Source organism: Glandiceps talaboti, chromosome 1, assembly GCF_964340395.1.
Source record: "Glandiceps talaboti chromosome 1, keGlaTala1.1, whole genome shotgun sequence".
In the NCBI taxonomy this organism is placed as follows: Eukaryota; Metazoa; Hemichordata; class Enteropneusta; family Spengelidae; genus Glandiceps; species Glandiceps talaboti.
Genome location: NC_135549.1, coordinates 8,947,297 through 8,970,524, shown reverse-complemented (window position 1 = coordinate 8,970,524; position 23,228 = coordinate 8,947,297). Strand labels below are relative to the sequence as shown.

The following is a 23,228-nucleotide window of genomic DNA, read 5'->3' as shown; positions in this document are numbered from 1 at the left end:
GTGCAGTTGTCAACATGGCGTTCAACTATGCAGTGTCTCTGACACCTGTGTTTTTCCTGCTGTTTTTGACGTTCGGTATAGCAGCAGAAAACCAGTGTAAATTTAACTGCACATCAACGGTAATTATCCACATATTTCTTATTTCCTTATTGCACTAATGACCTCGGAAAGTACCATTTGCCATTTTTAACCGTGCAACTTCCGGCTTTTTGAAATCTAAACAACTGAGAGACTACTGTGAAGAAAACACAATATATTCTATTATTCAGCAACTATAGTTGGTGTTACATCGGGTCAGATATGATTTCACATTTGATCATATTTAGATTAACCGTGAGTGCTTGTCATAGATCACGATAGAACGAAATCCGTTCGTACACGTCACGCATATCTGCTGCGCTATTTGGACCAGTCGCAGTCAGGCGAGACAGGCCCGTTTGTTTCACCGTTCGCTTATCATGCTAAGTTATGGTGATAACGTGAACATGTGTAAACAATGTACGACCTGTGACTTCGATACCTCACATGTCTTGTGCCAAACACCCGACCCAATCGATAGACCCGCAGTATTGTTATTTTGCTGTAACTATAACTACTTGAAGACGGCATAAGCCGCATTATGACTAAGTAAGTTGAGGCAAACGGCAAATCTCTGAACAGTGAACAGTGGCTCTCAATAAGCTGTGCAGCAGTGTGCGCTCTGGGGGGAGGGGGGGGGGGGCAATGTCAGAATGTAGTCCAGACTTACTTGTAAGCACTACAAGTTGGTACATCTATGGTGCATGGAGTAACGCACATTGTATTATAATATAATAATATAAATTATGTGTTTTATTGTCATATATATATATATATATATATATATATATATATATATATATATATATATATATATATATATATATATATATATATATATATATATATATATATATATATATATATAATATATAACATACATTGTATCAGATATAATTACACTGGTACATATATGATAACGAAACATGTATTGATTTTGTGTGTAATAAAGAATTTACAAAAATGTATATTTTATAATTTATATATAGAATATGCAAGTATGGTGGGGTGGGGGTCAGAAGAGTAGCAACTGATGAGTAGTCACATATATTTCTACTTCTATCAAAGCTAAACATGTGTTACTGTATCACAGTACCTTCTTGTTTTTCATGTACTGTTGTACTTTTACAGTCTAATAATTTGTGTTCTGATTAGAATTAGTCATAGATTAAAATGAATAGGGTTGACACAACACCAAAATCATGTTTTCTTAATTTGTCGCAATGCATGTTTGAAGTATGTGAGTTATCTGGTTACCCCAACACAAAATAACGCAAATACAAAATAAACTATGCATAAAGTATATTCTACAAGTGGTGGTAAACCTTGGTAATTTAGTGTGTATGAATGAATCCTACATTTCTATAACATTTATGTATGTTGTAGGTGTTCATTTCATTAACACAACTGAACTACACTTTTTGTCATATAACCTTAGCATTTGGGTGTTTGAGACACACACAATTCTTGTTTGAGACACACACAATCCTTGTTTGAGACACACTGAATCCTGGTCATAAGACCTTAGCATTTGACGTTTTATGCTACAATTTACTCTAACACAGAACACATCAAAAGATGCGTTAGTCGGAGGTGACTTCTTCAAAGCATCCTGCTTTACACACTGTTACAATTTCGTGTGGTGTCTATTAGACACACTAACTTCTGGTCTGTCGAACAGAGTAAATTGTTGACATTAACTCTCAAATGCCGCTTTCAACGTTGAAGAGAGCGCTCGAGCAGTCAGTAGACGTCTACTACGCGATGTTCAGTGTTTTCAGTGACCATCCCGCTTTCCACTGATATTTCTCGTGTCTCCTTTTTCACCCCTCTCCTTTTTCACGTTCGTCCAGTGTCTACATCAAATTTTAAAAAGTGGTGTATGATACGCTCAAACTTCAATGATTCTTCATCCAAATTAGATGGTACTCTGCCGTGATAGTAGTCCCGCTTGCATACGGAGTAAGTCGTCCCTTGAGCGAAACGCGTACACCGTCTGTGAGCATGACTACCGTGAAAGTGACTCTTCAGAATCGCAATATCACAATTTACGACCTGTTTTCTTGGTCGCGGTCCAATGGATGTTTCGCATCTCGTCGGCCATCTAGGTCCATGGAATCGTAAAAAGGGGGTACTTTTTCAGATCACCCTCCGAGAATATGGGTACGATGCCCCATTTCTCTCTCTCTCTCTCTCTCTCTCTCTCTCTCTCTCTCTCTCTCTCTCTCTCTCTCTCTCTCTCTCTCTCTCTCTCTCTCTCTCTCTCTCTCTCTCTCTCTCTCTCTCTCTCTCTCTCTCTCTCTCTCTCTCTCTCTCTCTCTCTCTCTCTCTCTCTCTCTCTCTCTCTCTCTCTCTCTCTCTCTCTCTCTCAGTGTAAGGATTAGGTGTCGTTGAAGGTATAGCTCTGGATTTATACGCTACGGGGTTTTGACACGACGTGTCGAAACTCCGTAGCATAGAAATCCAGAGCTAGTTGAAGGAAAAACTTCCCGGATTTCGGAAAAAATGGGGTTTTTGAAGTGATTTTCTCCCAGATTCACTATGGGGTACATATGAAATTTCGCTAACAAGCCGGGGTACCCACCAATCCATGATCGAGCGACTGCCACTGCTGGGGCGTCGGAGAGTCAGAATTGTACAGGGTGTTGGTCACCGACAACACCCGTCCTGTAGATTACCAGAACTGTCAATCTGTGTCGACGGCCCTTTGATATGTGCTGTTTTAGAGTAAATTGTTGCAGAAAATGCCCAAATGCTAAACTCTTATGACCAGGATTCAGTGTGTTTCGAACACCTCAATTCTGGTCATAAGACCTTAGCATTTGGTTGTTTTCTGCAACAATTTACTCTAAAACAGAAGACATCAAGGGTTCCGTCAATGAGAGTTGATGCAGACACAAGTTGGTGTGGTTTCGACTGGAGTGTTTGTTTTGTCGCCTGGAACTGACACATCTTTTGATGTGTCCTGTTTTAGAGTAAATTGTTGCACAAAACGGCAAATGCTAAGGTCTTATGACCAGGATTGTGAGTGTTTCGAACAAGAATTGTGTGTGTCTCAAACACCCAAATGCTAAGGTTTTATGACAAAAAGTGTAATAAAGTGCAGTAGTGTAATAGGCATGGTGCAGTGTCTGTGTGTGTGTGTGTGTGTGCGTGCGTGCGTGTGTGTGTATGTGTACGTGTGTGTATGTCTGTCTGTCTGTTTGTCTGCCTGCCTGCCTGTCTATCAAAATAGTGTATGTGATAAACATGAACAAAAAACCCCTACAGTACAGTTGTGCTACAGTGCCATTGGTGCTATTTTTATATTTATAAAAATAATTTCACATCCTACAGTGCCAAATAGTTTGTTGATGTTATGAATAGTGTGAAAAATAACTGATTGATAGCTTCTGAGATAGTCACCCATGTTTTGTACTGTAACTTACCCACTACTTTTTTTTCTCTCTCTGACAGCCGCCTACATCCTACAGCAACATAAGTTATTCCGTAAACTGTAAGTAAAGAATAATGATTTTTTAAATTTCATTTAGTAACTTATGATGAAGTTCAAGTATATGAAATATCACATGAATTCATCAGGTTTTCACTTTCTTTTCAAATTTCAAAGAAATTAACATATTATATTCAGATAATGTCATTCTGTATTAGCTTCCTGCTATTGGTTTACACGGAAGTTGATGTGAAATTTTACACATTGTACAAAGTATGTCTAGTTTAGTATATTTTATCCCTGTTACTAACTTTGAGAGAGTGGAACTTACTGTACACGTAGTCTCTTGTACATACGTTGTAAGTGCAGCGAACTCTAGAGATGACACATACTGGCATGACAGTCTCTATATACTAACCTTAATGTAAAGGTCGTAGTCCAGATCAGAATGAGTACAGTATTATTTTTCACAAATTTTGTTTCATGTGAAGAATTAGACATCATTGGGTGTGTGGCATTGACGGTGTATGATCCAAATTTAAATGAATCAATGACATCATAGTTTTGGATTGACCCATAATCGACATTCATGATTGACATCACTGTCATAAAGCAACTGCATACACTTGTGTGAAGGTAATTTTTTACTCTTGTCAAGGCACAAATCGATATACAATCGTAGATGAATTTCTTGTCAATTTATATATTTTAAAAACTGTTTTAGACTCTCAAGATGAACAGTGATTTTAAACCAAGCATTGTGGGGATGGTGACTGGGTATTGACGTATTGTAATTTTTCTCTGTGCTCTGAATGTGAAAGTTAAATTAAACAAGACATGAAACCCTTGAATGTGCAGTCTAGAGACGCATTGTTTTGTTGTCAGATATTTCACTGTTTTACAACTTCAAAGCCAAATGACAACAGTAGTGACTAAGTCTAGACTGAAGGTGAGGTCAGAGGTGGGGAGGGGATGGGGATGTGGAATGTAAAAATGTAAAAATAATGATCATTACAGTAGGGTACAACTCTTGTCATGCTCAGCTGTTCAAATTGAATGGAAATTCCAAGAATGGATCGTACAACTGGACACTTCAGTTACTTTAAAACAAGACATGCGATTCGTACTAGTCACTAGAGTGTCAGGAATGTTGATGGGATTGTTGAATGACTGCCAGAAGGTCACACATGACCCAACAAGGAAGTATCTCATTTTATCATGTCATTCTGTACTTCAATGGCTTATTCATATCTCAAAAAACTGAAGAGATCTCGTTACAATAGATTGCTTTGTATTTATGTAAGAATATCTAGTTACTTTTCTGAGAATCGTAATTATCTGACCACACACAAAGGACTAGGGGAATTTTTTGGACTTTAAGTCTGATTGATGAGGGGAAAATATGGGACGGTCAAAAGACATAGTTGTATAACCTAGTAACAACTAACATTGATTTGGTGTACAAAGATTTAGTCCACTTTAATACAATGTACTGTTAAAAAAAGTACCATATATTGATTCATATGCTAATACTAGGATATGTATTTTCATGGGTAATCAAATGTAATGGATTAAAACACTTCAAAGTCATTTTAGATGGATTTTTTTTCAACACAACACTAGGATTTGTCGTGTGGAAACTAGGCTATCTGACTCAACATACAGGCTTGACAGTTAGCCATGGTGTACAAAGCTGTACTATAGCAACACCAAGAAAGTCTCTGGGCTATAGGATTGCAGAATGTGTTTGTGTGGGTTTTGAAACTGTTAACTATTAAAGTTTTAAGTCACTTTTGTTATTAGTAGTGATTTGTATGTGGCTGTGAAATATGGCTTCATGTGACTTGTGAGTATCCTGATTTGTATTTCTGAAGTGCTTTTGAGTTTACTGACGGTCTGACCACTGAATTGCGTTTTGGACCATTAGATTTAATTATCGGTATAGGTTCCAGTGCTGCATATGTAATGTATTCACTATTGCTTTCAAGGCATGAAGGAATTTAGTCAGAGTTTGAAAAGAATGAAGTGTTGTTGATTCATGATCACTATAGCCGATAGCCCTGTCCAGCCCTGTCCATACCTGATCTGGATCCAATCTGAATTAACTGATCCACTTTAATCTGCATCAAATCCTCTTTCCATATGCACTAAAAAATTGAAAGATGGAGTTGATATCTGTCCATACAATACATGTACTAGTTTTGATTCAGATTACTTATTATCAAAATAATTCACTCAAATACTCACCTGTCCATACCAGGCTTAACTGATCGTGATCTGATTCAAATTACTGTGATCTAGATCGAAACCACCACCCAGATGGAGTATGGACAGGTAAATCAATTCGGATCAGATTTTGTGGTATGGACAGGCTTAATGTCTACATTTTGCATTGATTAAGTGTACATTTATTACAGTCATAAAACATTTAATTGGCTAGGTTTGGGAAATTGTAATTCAGAAATTTTGGAGATACATGTATTCTCAGTCTATATGAAAAAAGATTGCACAGGAAGAGAAACATGATCAGAAATTTAGCCACCAATAAAATGAACCAAACATTGATAGCGGTTGAAATATTGATTGTCAAGATCTTGTTGTGGTTGACCAATCTGTCTTACACCAAGAATAAAGTAAATTTGGACCCTGAGTTATAGTTATACAATGTGAATCCCACCCCTATCAAAGCCCTAACCACTCTCCTTTTCAATTTAATGGCTTGATTTCTGTAAAGATCATGTAAAGTTTAAAATTTGAGACGAAATTATTCTCGTTTTACTGAGATATTTAGTAATAGCCATTTTACATCATGATCTGTGATTTTGTTTCTGTGTCTCACTAACTGTTTGTATAATTGTTAACAACGTCAAACAATTAATGTTGTTTGAAGATTATATACTCAAACCGATTGGGTTGAAAAAAATGCACCAAACTGATTGGTCACAATGGGAGTGATAATGTATTCACTCGAGTAATTTTTATTCCAATGAAGTCAATATGTAAATGTACCCTCATTCAGATCACAGGCACTTAAATCAATCTGTATGATTTAAAAAAAAATGTGTAGTAAAACATTAAAAAAAAAATTACACAGGTTGATCCAAGTGGCTGTTATTCAGATGGGCACAGGATTGACAGTTCATTCACATATTTAAGGTATTAGTCATACACCAAATTTGAATAAAAGTTAGAGGACTTTGTCCTTACTCTTTGTCTCCACCCACACACCCACCCACACATAATCTACTAATGTATGCAGGTCTGTGTTCAACCCCTCTCTTTTCATGATTTTATGTCATTCCATGCCATTTAATCTCATCGAAAGGCGACAAAAACAAAATATTGTGTTACGATTTGCAGTAATGTATAGTGGTTATTATTTTGTATGGGTTATACTTACTACTACTTATGTAGAGTTACAGAGGCAGAATTGTAGATATATTGGTACAAGGGAATGCAAACTCTACATTTAAATGTAAATCATTCTAATGGATCATTCTGTATGACCATAGTGGTGCTTTCTATATTGCATTCCAACACATGACTTTTCAACAATTTTGTATTAAGCCGCTCTGTGTCAGGGAGAAACTTTAACTACCATTCAGTGATGTACTAGTCAGTGGAATCGTATCATATCAATACCTTACAAATCTGAAACATATAAAACTAAATGGTGCTTGGTAGTACATTTCAAGTTCAACAATAAGGGTGTCCTCAAGTGTTATAGCACAATGATCCAATGCTAGTAAAGCCATGACTTCATAAATCTTCACTACAATCCAGATCATAGAGCAGATCTTCACCAAAATTGCATCAATTATGTGGATTGGTCGTTATCTCACAGACAATCTTTGCAAAGTTATTCATTTAATCCAGCCATATTAAAAAAAAAATTAGATATCATGCAAGCAAACAAATAAGGCCTAAAAAAAATTGTTTGGTTCCGGTTACCCGACCCCACCATTTTTTCACACTGACCCCAAACTTTTTTTTATGTATTCAAGAAAAAAATAATAAAATCCTGAAAATTGTGAATTCCCTTGAAAAATAGTGGCTGTGGAAACTGACATCAACCTAAAATAACAATATAAATCTGTTCTTTCAATATGTAATGGCTGTACATATGACAAGAAGAAACCAAGAACACATATGGAATCATATGGAAAACAACGGAAAACATAACTATCTGAACTAGACACTCACATATGAAAAAAATATATATAAAAAATAAGATAAAAAATCTACCTACCCCACCTACTTTAAAATTAAGCGTAATCGGAACCACACAATTTTTTTTGTTAGGCCTAAACCAGGTGTGAAAACATATTTACATGTATATGCAGTCAGAATAGGCCTTTAAACACACGTTATGTCTTACTATGCATTTCTTATTGTCTATCACAAATCAACCAGTGGTAGTACTTGATGCATATTGTACTACATGTACTTGTATTACTCTGGAAATCAGTACCTTTAACATCTTTTATTTGGAATTACTGTGGTCCTAGCAATGTTTACATTACTCATTCTGTTCTGTTGATGCAATGTTTCAATTTTGATTTCTAAAATCTTGTCGCTTTGTTGTCAGTTCAGTCCTCATTCGGTATATAGAAGATAGGTTACATGGTTGCCATAGTAATGCATAATTCAGTAGTACCATGTTCATGAGCAAGTTAGAAACTAACTTTCCATCTTTTTACTTGTACTAGATTGCCAACCCTATCCATTTGGTGATGATCCAAACAGTTATATGCATTTTGTGGACAAACCAGACAGTCTAGATGTCAGATTTGTTGATACCTACCAGTGTAACATGAAACATTTCCTTGGATTAGTAATTTCTTGGTCAGTACCTATTGGTAAGTGAATGTTGTTACATTGCTAATGTGTGTTATTGTCACAAAATATTGCGAGGTGGTGAAGTTTTGACATTGTACAACACACATTGGTTTCCCATGTTCTGTGTAACACTGTATTATTTATAATTTATTCCATTAAACAAACCCACTTGTGTATAACCAGCCAGAATCAACCATATACTAATATAATCTATTTTTGTCATGTATTTTTGTCATGTACCTGTATATATATATATTTATACGTCACCTGTCACCAATCTCGCATTCTGATTGGTCGAGAGCCCTGCAGATACACAAGCGTATTTTTCACCAACAGCCGTATTTTTGCTTGTTGTATCACGTGATCACTGCACGTCCCCTTGTAAACAAATCTACCAGACAACTAGAGATCGAGCTATAACCAGCATTTCCAATGCCAAATTTGTTGTCAATCGAACAAAATATCACCGTTGTATACATTGTAACAAGTCTTTGAACTGTACTTTTCATGTCACAGGGAAATAGTCAAAAATTCCACACACAACCGTGAAAGTCCAGTGACGGCGAATGCACGGTCGTCATGCGATCGTAAACATGAATTCCTAAATTTATGAAGGATATGAAAATTACCACCACAGAGGGTGTAATTTTTGCTTAACTAGAACAACAAAGCATATCACGAACATTTATGTACATTTAATGGAATACAGTACGCAAAACAAAGATGCACTCATTTTTCAGCTGATGGTTATAAGTTTGAATATATCGCTGATTGATATGCAAATAGTAAACATTACGTCATACTACTGAGCAAAGGCGCACTCTGATTGGATGATAAAGTTAAGGCTGACATGTAAACAACCGCATTGCAGTTATCAGAGAGGTGCATAATACTACGCTCAACAGTATAACGCGGAAGTGATTTTATTTCAACATGAAACAGCATTTTTAGACATTCAAAAATGAATTCATAGTCGCAGGTGACGTATAAGTATGTTATTTGCCATATACTGTTCCACATCTTGCTGTTCGAGATAATTTTTCTGGTCTCCGGCTCTCCATTATACCAGAAAAATTACCTCTCGCAGCAAGATATGGAACGGTATTTGGCAAATAACATATACATATGTATATATATATACTTTACTTCGAAACCACATTGGTCTTTGAAAGGACAGTGTCATACTCATACAAGCTCAATAAATGAACCTAGTTAGTTTGGGTGGGCAGGGTCTAGTGTTAATATGATTGCTGAACTTCATTTTTGCACATCTAACCAAGTTTTGAAAACATTCATGCCTTCAATAATAACAGGTTCTGTATTTACTACTGAGATGTTGATAAGTTGATTAAAATTTACTTCTAATGTAATATTATACTAATTGCATCAATCATAGTAATGTGACCACTACAATTTTCATCATGGTTTACACCATATATAAATGTGTTGATGTTGCACTAGTGAACGTACGTTAAGGGTTTTTGTCCTAAACGAACAAATTTCATTTATTGAGCTTGTGTGACATTGTGCTAGGCATGAGTTTTAAAAGCCATGTTAATCTGCAATCATGGCATTTTAAACAGCCCAACTGGGTTACATGTTTGGCACCTTTAAACAATATTGTGTACTGCATTCAGGCGCTTTACAAACGTTTTTGATTAATTGATTGATATTTTTGTGTTGTGTTTTACAGCTGGCATGGAATTCCTCAAGGGATTTCAGATAAGAGTCACCCCTACAAGTCCAGATGAAATTACAAATCGTCCCATAATGTGTCGAGATATGCTGTTTAGTGATAACACAGTGCTGACAATACGTGATATGGTATGTACAAGTGGTGTAGACTTGACTACATTTACATGTAATACTAATAAACACACAAAAAGTTGTTGAACGTAATGGGTATAGCATAAATCAACTTACTATAATTCACCTCTTAACTGTTTGCTGGAACTATTTCAGAAAATCCTGCATGGTGTAAGTTTCTGGTGAAATTGGCACTTGCACAGATACTATACCCACTCTTAAGGACACTCAATATGGATCTACATAAGTAATTTTTATATGAGAGTCTATATAATATAAAGTGTAAATATTTAATATATTGTTTACAGTCTTGTGTAAAAGAAGTATGTACATGTAGTTGCAAAGTAGATAGTTGATGAAACCAGATTTTATCAAAAATATATTCAAATCAAAATTGCAATATAATATAGAAAACCTTTGATATAATAATAATATTTATTTATACTGGATAGTTCTTTGAGTATATAAACACTTATCTCCTAGTGAGGGCCATTCCTCATGGGTTCAGTGTTAATGCAGGAGGAAACTGGCATACCCAGGGAAAAACCTGCATTGTTTGGTAGAGTCAAACTGAACGTACTTACTTATAGCGTGGTAAATTTAATAAAACCATGAATGGGTTTGAACCCTGACAGCAGTGGTAAGAGGCAAGTGGTTTAACTACTTGGCCACTGACAACCCTGTGTATCTTTGTATACATTCAGATTCTCTATGACCTCATGTTTAGATCCTAGAAAACAGATACAAATGTACATATAGTATTGTTGATATCCACTACATGAATATTGTTAACAATATTTTGCAATGAAATTAGACAAGTCGTTTAAATTTGATTATATTTCTTTAACCAGTATACTACCTTCAGCCTGGATTGCTTGAACCGTGTCACCCCTGGAAATGAATACTACATTGAGGTACAGAGTCTACCCAAGCCTATGCCAGGCCTTCAGAAAGACAACACTGTTTTCATGAAATATCAAGCACCAGGTAGCCATATTGGATTTCAAATTATTATCATTCAACAAAGTATTGGTTTTGATAGGTGTTTGTATAAATCTGTTTTTAGACAGCCATTGCAAAAAATATCAATGAACAAACATGTTTGATAGGAACTGCTTTTCACCAAGTAAAACTTCAATAAGTAACATCTGACCACCTAGAAACATCAACAAAAAACTTCAATAAGTAACATCTGACCACCTAGAAACATAATGTCTGTCCAATACAATGGATGGGTGCAACCATATCTATATCGTACCATAAACTTATGTTATAGATCTGGTTGTACTCACTCATGGTTTATTCTGGACAATATTTGGACAGTGGTCACATATGTGGCACTTATCAAATATGTATGCAATTATAATTTCTGTTGTTTCCTTGGGGACTCGATCTCTCCAAAGAAATTAGTTTCTGATGGGGTAAAGCTGATTAAAACATTAACACACAGACCTGAGTGTTGTTGTGTCACAATACAAAAATCATTCTGTACAACCAAAACAAGCATTCATGTAATCAAGTGATCAGTTGCCTATTTATTAATCATCATAGCAGTAAAAGTTTAAACATTAAAAAAATGGTACAGTTTTGTACTTCAACGATAAAAGTTAACTAAACATTAAAATGTTATACTAGTATATTTATTCATCATAATAGCTGTGAATGGTTCCCATAAGTGTATTGAAACTGAACTGGTGTTATGAATACTCACAGACTGGTGATCTGCCAGTAATTTGCACAATTACTTTACTGTAGTACTGTGAAAGTATAACTGCTAATTCTCCTCTGTGAGTTATTGCTAGTACAAATGTGTTTATTATCTTGTTACAGATTGTTCTTCTGTACCCATGGTAGTTGACTGTCCAGATGGTGCATCAGGTAAGTAAACAAGTACATTGTGTACCCATGGTAGTAGACTGTCCAGATGGTGCAAGAGGTAAGTAAACAAGTACATTATGTACCCATGGTAGTAGACTGTCCAGATGGTGCAAGAGGTAAGTAAACTAGTACATTGTGTACCCATGGTAGTAGACTGTCCAGATGGTGCAAGAGGTAAATAAACAGGTACATTGTGTACCCATGGTAGTAGACTGTCCAGATGGTGCATCAGATAAGTAAACAAGTACATTATGTACCCATGGTAGTAGACTGTCCAGATGGTGCATGGCAGGTAAGTAAACTAGTACATTGTGTACCCATGGTAGTAGACTGTCCAGATGGTGCAAGAGGTAAGTAAACTAGTACATTGTGTACCCATGGTAGTAGACTGTCCAGATGTTGCAAGAGGTAAGTAAACTAGTACATTGTGTACCCATGGTAGTAGACTGTCCAGATGGTGCATCAGATAAGTAAACTAGTACATTGTGTACCAATGGTAGTAGACTGTCCAGATGGTGCATGACAGGTAAGTAAACAGGTACATTGTGTACCCATGGTAGTAGACTGTCCAGATGGTGCATCAGATAAGTAAACAAGTACATTATGTACCCATGGTAGTAGACTGTCCAGATGGTGCATGACAGGTAAGTAAACTAGTACATTGTGTACCCATGGTAGTAGACTGTCCAGATGTTGCAAGAGGTAAGTAAACTAGTACATTGTGTACCCATGGTAGTAGACTGTCCAGATGGTGCAAGAGGTAAGTAAACTAGTACATTATGTACCCATGGTAGTAGACTGTCCAGATGGTGCATGACAGGTAAGTAAACTAGTACATTGTGTACCTATGGTAGTAGACTGTCCAGATGGTGCAAGAGGTAAGTAAAGTAGTACATTGTGTACCCATGGTAGTAGCCTGTCCAGATGGTGCATCAGGTAAGTAAACTAGTACATTGTGTACCCATGGTAGTAGACTATCTAGATGGTGCATGACAGGTAAGTAAACTAGTACATTGTGTACCTATGGTAGTAGACTGTCCAGATGGTGCAAGAGGTATGTAAACTAGTACATTGTGTACCCATGGTAGTAGCCTGTCCAGATGGTGCAAGAGGTAAGTAAACAAGTACACTGTGTACCCATGGTAGTAGACTGTCCAGATGGTGCATCAAGTAAGTAAACAAGTACACTGTGTACCTATGGTAGTAGACTGTCCAGATGCTGTAAATGTCGTGATATTACTTCCTGAGATGTCATGAAAATGACTTAAGTTAATGTATTTCCACAACATTAAACCTAATTACTTAAAAATATAATTGTCAATGTGATAGATATTGCTGCATTTTTATAGCTATCTTACCCTCCAAAGATCAAAAACAGAATGGGCTAGACCATACCCAACATGAATACAATGTATACAGTAACCAATAATTTGTACCCATGCTTGAATCTAAACAGTACATACTGACCTGCATACTAACTGACAATATATTGTGTACCATTATTTTATTATACCACTTTTGATAATTTTTTTATTTTTGTTTTAAGGTGTAATTCTCAGCGATTGGTTGCCTCCATTAATGCCACAAGTTGTGGTCAGTAGTCGAACTGTGCTTGTTAATTTTGCACTAGCACCTGAAAAGTATAATGTCAATGAATACACTGTGAATCTATTCTCTAAAAAGCTGAATAAATCAGTACTTCAAGAAATTGTGTCAGTAGCAGAGGGTGATAAAAAGGTAAGTAGTGAGAAACATTCCACCTCATGAATTCAATAGGATGTTTTAAAGCCTAGCAAATAATTATATAAGACTACGCTGGCTGACAGATAGTCACCTTAGTAACCTGGTATTTATGCAGACATTTGGCATTCAGTCCATGCTAACCTGTCTTATAGTATGTGAAATGACAAAAAATTTGAGCCTCAATTTTCCTTAAATTTTGGTACCCTTTGGCAACTTTTCTTTCAAGAATGATTGGAAAACAGGTAACTGGAAAATGTACAGTAGCATTAGGTGACCACTGACATGTCTTACACAGCGGTAAATAAAAACTGTCACATCAACAGAAAAAAACTTTGCCATACACTGTTTATCTATATCTCTGTTTCAGGGTACAGCACAATTTGAAAATGTAGACATTGGAGAATATGAAGTGAGGGTATGTATATGTTGACATGAATTTCTATCTCAGCATAAGGGTTGTGTGTTCTCACGACAATTCTTCAAATTTCAGTCACTTTCCGTGAATATTCCCATGTCAACTGTGATAGCTAATTTTAGATATAGTCAGTAAAATGTGAAAAGTATGCAGTAATACACTCATACACATACGCCAGGATGGAAATGTACTGGTTGACACCCCAGTGGTGGCAGTCCCTGGATGGGTGGCAGGGTTCGCACGGTCCTGGAAAACCCTGGAAAACCCTGGAAAAATGCGCCCTACCCCTGGAAAACCCTGGAAAATGATCATGGTCAATCGATCGATTAACATTGACGATCGTCATGTATGTGCTCGAGCCACCCATTCATATGATTCTGAATCTCGTAAATGTGAAATGGCGAAAATATTTTCAGTCTTTCGCCACGGTGGTGAATCAAAATTCACGCCGATTGAACCCAGACAGTCATAGTCAAACGATCGTTCCACGAGACACTTTGCCCCACGGACCGCCTATGATTAGTTGAATGGGCGCCGCAGTGTTTGTTTCGATCTTTCGTATATTGCTACTCCATACATCTCCCAGTCATCATTTCAGGGACATGATATTGTTACAGTCCCGGCCGGGGGTAACAGTAGGTTTGTTAACAAGATTATTGTAACATTGTAGCGAGTATTAAAGCATCATTAACCTCGATTAGAAATTATTACAAGTTCAGCGCACGAGTCGACATACTACAAGCTCAGGCATGGCAATACTAGGGCTAAGGCCTAGGGAAGTGCAGTTGAATTTCCGGGTTGTGGAAGTACGGTTGTGACTTTTATGACGTTGATAAATGGGTATTTGTGTTACATGTTCTAAAAGAATAAACTACTGTTTTATGTTGTCGGTACAGTAACATTCGTCAATGGTCAAGTTGAGTTGAGAAATCGCGATGTTCTGCAACTCGTGGCATCCTTACATAAACATCGAGACGCAAGCGATGAATGTATTCAGATATTCATAGCTCGAAATTTCGTTACGTAAATGACGTTTTTATGCAAAATTTTGAAGAAAAAAATTATTTTAGGTGACTTATAAATCTAGTAACCTCAAACCATACAATAACGAGGACAAACTTTAGTTTTTAATTTATTTTTTCTGGATATGTCTGAATTAGACTGACGAATGCTGCGACTCAATCTTACACGATCAATGCACCAGCTTGACGAAACTGCTACTTAGGGGGCAGGACAGAGGTTTCTCCGTTAATCTTAGCGTGCAAACGTGGTTTTGAAACCAACATCTTGCATAGTGTCGATTGTCTTTAAAATGTTTTGTGACATATTATGGGAACTGTTGTTAATTTTTCTCGTCCACATCAGACAATTAGATGTCATTCAAAAAATATACTTTAGTGTCAACAGCCCTGGAAAATGGCCAAAATCAATATGAATACCCCTGGAAAACTGACGAAAATCCTCTGGAAAGTCCTGGAATTTTGTTTTGCTTTAAGTGTACGAACCCTGGGGTGGGTACCCATGCTTGTTAGCGAAATTTCAGATGTACCCCTTTTCCTGGAATATTTCAATGAGAAGCTTCCCCATTTTTTAGTGAATCTGGGAGAAAATCTCTGCTAAAAACACCCCCTTATTTCCGAAATCCGAGAGGTTTTACCTTTAAGGACACCTAATCCATACCCCCTTTTTACGATTCCATGGACCTAGATGGGCGATGAAGAACACCTTTTTTCTGTGAAATTTCTAACAAGCATGCATACCCACTTTACCTGGTACTACCACCACCGGGATTGAAACAGAATTTTAGAACAAAGTGAAGGAATAGTAGCCAACAAAACATTGCACTGTGTTGCCAATAGTTTTTGCTAGCTACTGGCCCTTATCAACATCCAAGGTTAGAAATGTTGGAGAGTGCTAATTTTCCATTTCGTGAAGTTTGATGTTAGATTGTGAATGTAAACATTATTTGATATTTCCTCTCTCTTTCACGACTTTGTTACTGAGAAACATATATTTTTATCAAGACTTTTATGTGTTTTATTTTTTATATACATGCAAGTATTGAAACTAAAGTAGTACACTTGTTATAAGGAGCTAAAAGCAGAATGTAAGTGTGCATCTCTGAGAAGACATGTTTTTAGCCTGGACTTCATCTTGTATATATGAAGTCATGCTGTGGAAAGTACTTCGACTGCTCATTTAATTCAATCTCCCACTGAATTTGTTTTATTCATTGACTTTTTAGGTATTTCCATGCAGAGACTGCATCGGAGCTCAGTCTGAGATATTTGATGGTGAGTGCTTTCGAACCACATTGTACACTGTGACTGTGATATTATCATGAAAGAGTGACTGTAAGAAGCATTATGTATCATAAGATTAACTTCAAAACACCTTTTGTATGGAATGTAAATTGCTTGTTAAATGAAAGGTTGAAAAACACTTGCCTTGGCTGGATATAAAAATATATTGAATGGGTGGGATGGGGTAAAATTTTAGATCTTGTAATTCATTGCTATCACAGCTACATTCACAAACTGTTTTTTGCAAGAAATCTAAGTTTATCACATGAATTGTGGTTAGGCCAAATAAAAAAAGTTGTTTGGTTCTGGTTACCTGACCCCACCTAGTTTTCACGCCGACCCTAAACTTTTTTTGAGTATTTGAGAAAAATAATAATCAAATCGCAAAAATTGTGAAGTCTTGCAAGAAACAGTGGGTGCGGAAACTGACATCATCTTAAAAAGACAATATAAAACTATTCTTCCAATCTGTAATGGCCGTACATCTGATGAGAAGAAATAAACAACACAGAGACCATTTGGAAAACAATGGAAAACCTGAACTAGACATTCACACTGTGACACATGAAAAAAAAATATAATAAGATAAAGTGAAAAATCTATCTACCCACCTATTTTAAAATTGAATGTAATTGGAACCACACCATTTTTTTATGCCTTATCACAGTAAAGTCAACCACACTGGGCTGAGGCCTTGCTCTAATGTTCATTGATAGATATGATCATGATGCCATTAGTTTACAAATGATGGGGTTGAGAAGAAAGAAAAAGAGTGATATTTTGAACAGCACATTTCAGAATAGATAAAATTTACATTTAGAATTGAAGCAACACAGCACTGTTGCAATGCATCAAAATCTATATCAGAGAAACTTTTACAAGTAATGTAAAACTCTGCACAGGTAAAGTTCATAAACCATACATGTATAGTTTATCAACCTGCATGTCAGCACACTGACACAAGTCAGATTTCTAATTGTATGTGAAAACACAGTATTCATCATAACTTTCTGTCCTTTTTCTCACAGTGGAAGAATGGAAGGCACAATATATACATGGCAATGTACAGGGAAAGAGTCGCACTGTTGAGGTGTATTTTGATATGGCAGATGGTACATATGGTAGTATTGTCTACAATTACACAGTTCAGCTAGTCAGTAATGATTACAAAAAAATGGACCCATTGTCACAAGTGGTACAAAAGGTAAGATGAACTTCCATGAATTCAGTTACGTTTCTAGTCCCATGCCCATCTTCAACCTGTGCACTACCTTTTAATTTTAATACATGTAGCTTTTTTATCATGTGAAAATGACACAGTCAACAAATTCATCTGTACATATGATGTGGCTCTACCATGTAAAATTCAGAACTTTTTTCTCATTTTTGTGTCATGACCTTTTCTTATACAATTCTTTCTGTCATTCTGTCTTAACAGCCTCCAGCAACATTCCATAACATTCCACCTGGGTTCTACACTGCAAAGGTAGGAAAATAAAATGCACAAGAAAAAGAAAAGAATGAAAATATTTACTTGATATTACACACGGTTGCATGTAATGTGCATCTATTGCTAACCAAGGGATTACTTGACAGTGCTCAGAATTTTGATTCCTATTGGAAAACAAAGTGTGTTTTCGTACCACTCTTTAGGGGGCCATTGATAACTACAAAGACAGCAAACATAATTCCTTTTTTTAGTCAGACCTCCATGGTTTATCATTGTAACAGTATAGCAAACAAAGATAGCATTTATGCAAACATTTCATAAATCACATTTGTCATACAACACTATTTGTTGTTATCAGTGATTTATTTATTTATTGCTGTTTTCTGTAATGTGTACAATGGATTTTTTCTTGTCTAAGGTTGCGAAGTACAATTGTACACAGTGTGAGTGGGCAACGTCTTCGCCGCTTGAAGTAGGTAAGTGTGTAAATCTTGCTTACTCAGCATAAACTTGCAGAACTGGCAGACATTGTTATCAAGAAGCTTCTTTGTAATGTTGAAAACAAAGTAATGTTTTGTAATGTTGTTATTAGTAGTGTATACAATAGATATGATTTCTAACTTTTCCAGATGTAAATTGTCTAGCACTAAGTGACCTGCCAAACGGAAGCAAAAATTGTACAATAAATGGAATAGAGACTACAAATACAACTTTTAACACAGAGTGTAGATTTAGTTGCCATCAAGGATATGAGTCAGCTGGTTCAACACAAAGGACTTGTAGAGCTAACAAGTACAGCACCACGTGGTCAGGAACTGATTTCACTTGTACAGGTGAGTGGAAATACAAATGTAAAGGCCAATGATTTGATCCCAGGTTCCCACATTACTTTAGTGCTACAGAACATGTATATTGTCAGTGGGGTCATTAGAATTAAATAGGATCTTTCTTTTGTTTAGAAATGATTTTTTTGTAGCTCTACCAGACGACTGTGTTTGTTACCAAAAGTTTAATTCTAATCTGACATTGGCATGTAATGTACTTCATAAAATACAAGCTATAATGACCTGCTTGCAGTAGAGGTATACTGTACTAGCCTAAAAACTTAGCTTTAGTTACATTTTATTGATTAAACTCTGAGACTGTTGGCAATATTTTCTACAATGAGACTTTAATTTCTTGCTTTTCAGCGGTCAAATGTCCAGTTTTGAATAATCCTCCAAATGGAAACATCACATGTAACAAGAATGGAATGAATGCAATGAGTACACCAATTTATAACACAGTGTGTACGTATAAATGTCATGATGGGTTTGTCCCAGGTGATCGATCTGACAGGACTTGTCTGGCAAATCGCACGTGGTCAGGACGTAATTTTAGCTGTATAGGTGAGTGGAATGCAAATTACTGTATTAATGTACAGAGTTAGAAACACAGTTTTATGACAACAGGGATATCAAGATGAACCATAAATCATTAAATCTGTAGAAAACTGTGTAAACTTCCAAAGCTGGATTATCACATTCCTACATACATAACACACTGTGGAGGAAGCTGGTAGCAACTTAGTAATAATGAGTACTTTCAACAATTGACATGATATCCAGAGTTTGTATTCAAGATTTTAATCTGCCAACCTTATGAAATGGAGTTTGAAAGTTTTTAAGTGTACTGACCTTTAGTGAGACCATTACTTTCATTCTCAAAACCAATTCTAACTTTTAAGGGGGCTAAGTCCAAATCTGACTTTTTTTTATGGTATTTGGTTTCATATGAAGAATTACTACTGTGTTATTCTACGTGTGTGTAAAATATAGTCAATGACCCTACATGTGTTGTGACAGGTTTAAGCAGAGTTTCTCGTCAAGCCAATATCAATGACCATTTCTTAACGTCTCCAAATATGGTGTCATGAAATTATTCATTCATTTCACCTAATAAAATGCAATGCTATAGTTCTAATAGTTACTATGATGATTCAACATGTGTCAGTAAGTACAATAACATAAGTAATTATTTATATAATGAAATAAAAATTGAAAACAGAAAAATGTTTAAAGTGGACTGTTGCTTTCTCTAATGGGAAAATGGAATGTGGAATCTTCCCAAAAGTTGTAAAAGAATTGTTACTTGTTTGTGACTTGGCTCCATAGAACCTAGATCTACCATTGAGTAATGTATTATCCCCTTGTCTGTCTGTCTGTGTCTGTCTGTCTTTCTGTCTGTCCTATGTCTGTCTGTCATATGTCTGTCTGTCTGTCTCTGCATCACAGCAATTTATATACCACAACAAGAATCACAGCAAAGAGAGATTGGAAAAGTTGCAGCAGGTGTGATAGCAGGTGTATTAGGAGGTATAGTTCTGGTTGGTATATGGTACTTGATCAAGAAGAAGAACCATTGCATCTCTGACAAGATGTCACAAAGTAGTGAAGATACTGATCCAATGATTGAAGACACTGAGGGTAGGTCTTATTAATCTTTACGGTGTAGCTATGGGTTTTGTGGACTAAGATTGTATGGCGGATGGGTCCAACTTTAGTACGGCTTGTAAAACACAAACCCATATCTGGGCCATAAAGGTTTTAATATACCTTATGTGTGACACATTATTTTGTGCTCAAAAACAAAAGATATTGAGAAAAATCAAAACCGAATCACTGAGCATTATATCCACATAATGAAGGCACAGATATCACCCACTTGTGAAATATACCACCTGCAACAACAATAGTTTTAGTTTGTGTCTACCTTAGTTTGGTATTAGCTTGATTTCTGTACTGTAGTAGTAATTACATGTATGATGTACCCAGATTATGAAGTTGTAGACTTGAAATTTGGCCAATAACTGTGGGAGCTGTGTTCCTATGGTTACCACTTGATGTCCACACCAGTATTATCAGAGGTCACCCTTCTAATAAGACACTACTCCATGACCTTGCCCTTTGTAGTCAAGGTCAATTAAACAGTTGACGTTTTCCATGTATGGATGCAATTCAAGTGTATATACATCTGTACTTTTGGAGATGATGTTTTTGAATAAAGCTGACCTTTGGACTAAGTATAGGTGATATAAATTTTCCCCTGTCGTGTATTGGGATAGAAAAATTCATATCACTTCATGTTTTGCATAGACCTTGCTATGTGTTACCTTAAACTCACAAATTGTAGGAGGACCATATCTTAGACACCCATTAACAGCACATTAATGTAGGGGGAGCTATGATATTGATAGACTGTAAGAAATGTATCGCTCTGCCCTCACTGACCTGCTAAAGGGATTGGCTGATGCGTGAGGGCGCCCTGTCATAGCATACTGTACAGACTATGACTTTAAATACAGAAGATTTTTCTTTTAACTATGGTCGTCTTTTTATTGATTTGCATTTGAAATTTGAAACAAACTGAAAATTTGATACAGAGTGTCTACTATGTTTTTATGTTGTAGGTGAAGATGTAACGTCTGAAGTACAGCCATTTAACAGGCATGTGACACAGGTAGACAGACTTGCACCTGAAACATTTCCATACCAACCGCCTGCAGAGAATGAGCCATCAGTGACTAACAGTCAGTACTTCCGTGAGGTAAATAGACAGGTCCACGATGTACTGCCACTTAGCCAGGAAAATCGCTACACAACAACGATGGTGGATACACCAGAAGAGGTAATGCAACCACAGTACGAAGATACACAATTGTGGGAAAAAGATCCCTACTTTGAACAACTACGTGGCCATGCTGGTGACTGGAGGACAGCTGAGTATTTAGAACCTTGTCCAAATGAAACATTACTGTATGATGAACCAGACTGTTACAGGTACAGCATAGAAGGTCAGAACACAGATCTTCAACCTGATCAGTTTGCTGTCTTACATAGAGACACCCATTGTCTACCGGATGGGAATTCTGCAAGATGTAAGAATGAAGGAGAAGATGAACTTGAAGTTGGAGATCGAGTTGATTCCGGGTATTATGAGCATTGTCAGATTCAGGTAGAGGCTGATGTTCACAAGTCTGATGACACTGGTAGCTATATGATCTGATAATGTTGTCATAGTGACAAGATGTTGTAGGTATTTCCTTGACTTCTCTGGGTCTGGATGAAAGATGCAGATGACATTATCATCATAAACAGCTCTATAAACAAAGTTTGTTATATCTGGTACAACTGGTGCTGGCCTCATGATGACCTCTGATCTGAGTTTCAGTCAGTTAAGAAGCTCCAAAGTTTAGTCTCAGAGCCTTAGGGAATATACATATACACAGAGGTGTTTATTAGTAAAGATATAACGTACATTGTAGTCATCAAAATGATAACAGCTGTGTGCACACTGATACATATAAAGATTATCAGACATCCAAAGTAAACACAGTTCAATTTTGCAACTATTAAAGTAATATGAACCAAAGGTGTCACCGTGTAATTCCAAAGGATACTCAACCAAACTACCCATCTAGCAAAAAACCTACGTGTCATCCATTCTGGCCACTGCGCAAAGTCTTTTCCACATGTCCGCACTGGCCATTACTCTTGCTAAGACTTACACACACACACACACATGTACATGCATGCGCGCGCGCACACACACACACACACACACACACACACACACACACACACACACACACACACACACACACACACACACACACACACACACACAGTGACACACACCCACACACAAACACAGTGATACACACACACACACACACACACACACACACACACACACACAAACCCACACACACACACAAACCCACACACAAATACACACTGTGACAGACACACAAACTGAGAGTCTTTTAAACCAAAGTCACTAAGTACACAGTGTTGCCACCAGAAACTAATCATTACCCTTAGCGAGGTGACTGGCTATCATCAGATCTAGCAATGGCTTTAAAACAACACACATTGTGTAAAAAGGAAAGGTAACTTCAAAAAGGAGGGAAAGTATCAATGAAATTAAAAAAAGCTAAATAACCTACATTTGTGTAGAGGTAGAATGTAGATTGTTATATTAATCAGAATATTATTATTATCATTTACCACCAAAGCAGTTTGGTTTTTATGAATACATACGCCTGTATGCTAATAATGAATGTCACAGTGGTAGGGCAGACATATGGACTTGGTAGAAATACGTCATACCAAATTTACGGTACTGTGGAAAGGAAACCATAACAAATGAAATATGGTTGTCTAATGATGTATTGTAGTGTTTTGAATTGTTCCATAGGTATGGTAGAATTGTTCAATATATATACTGGTTTATTAGAAAACT

General features: G+C 36.5%; 2 protein-coding genes across 2 annotated transcripts; both read left to right on the top strand.

The window, feature by feature from the left end:
* LOC144443394 (uncharacterized) lies at nucleotides 1–20,357 on the top strand. The gene is made up of 16 exons (XM_078132895.1): nucleotides 1–119; nucleotides 3,535–3,574; nucleotides 8,221–8,370; nucleotides 10,044–10,174; nucleotides 11,008–11,143; nucleotides 11,987–12,034; nucleotides 13,581–13,771; nucleotides 14,145–14,192; nucleotides 16,438–16,486; nucleotides 17,524–17,699; nucleotides 17,934–17,981; nucleotides 18,364–18,421; nucleotides 18,575–18,778; nucleotides 19,136–19,333; nucleotides 20,219–20,299; nucleotides 20,335–20,357. The coding sequence occupies exons 1-16, from the start codon at nucleotides 15–17 to the stop codon at nucleotides 20,355–20,357; spliced, it is 1,686 nt and encodes a 561-aa protein (XP_077989021.1). The 5' UTR covers nucleotides 1–14.
* On the top strand, nucleotides 20,318–22,462 carry LOC144442338 (uncharacterized). The gene is made up of 2 exons (XM_078131654.1): nucleotides 20,318–20,410; nucleotides 21,394–22,462. The coding sequence occupies exons 1-2, from the start codon at nucleotides 20,362–20,364 to the stop codon at nucleotides 21,987–21,989; spliced, it is 645 nt and encodes a 214-aa protein (XP_077987780.1). The 5' UTR covers nucleotides 20,318–20,361; the 3' UTR covers nucleotides 21,990–22,462.
* The last annotated feature ends 766 nt before the right edge of the window (nucleotides 22,463–23,228 follow it).

What these genes read in the sequence shown, in the direction of transcription:
- LOC144443394 (XM_078132895.1), top strand. Translation starts at nt 15, where the DNA reads ATGGCGTTCAACTATGCAGTGTCTCTGACACCTGTGTTTTTCCTGCTG. An exon ending in AATTTAACTGCACATCAACG is followed by an intron (nt 120 to 3,534) that starts GTAATTATCCAC and finishes TCTCTCTGACAG; the next exon opens with CCGCCTACATCCTACAGCAA. An exon ending in CATGAAATATCAAGCACCAG is followed by an intron (nt 11,144 to 11,986) that starts GTAGCCATATTG and finishes ATCTTGTTACAG; the next exon opens with ATTGTTCTTCTGTACCCATG.
- LOC144442338 (XM_078131654.1), top strand. Translation starts at nt 20,362, where the DNA reads ATGTCACAAAGTAGTGAAGATACTGATCCAATGATTGAAGACACTGAG. An exon ending in AATGATTGAAGACACTGAGG is followed by an intron (nt 20,411 to 21,393) that starts GTAGGTCTTATT and finishes TTTATGTTGTAG; the next exon opens with GTGAAGATGTAACGTCTGAA.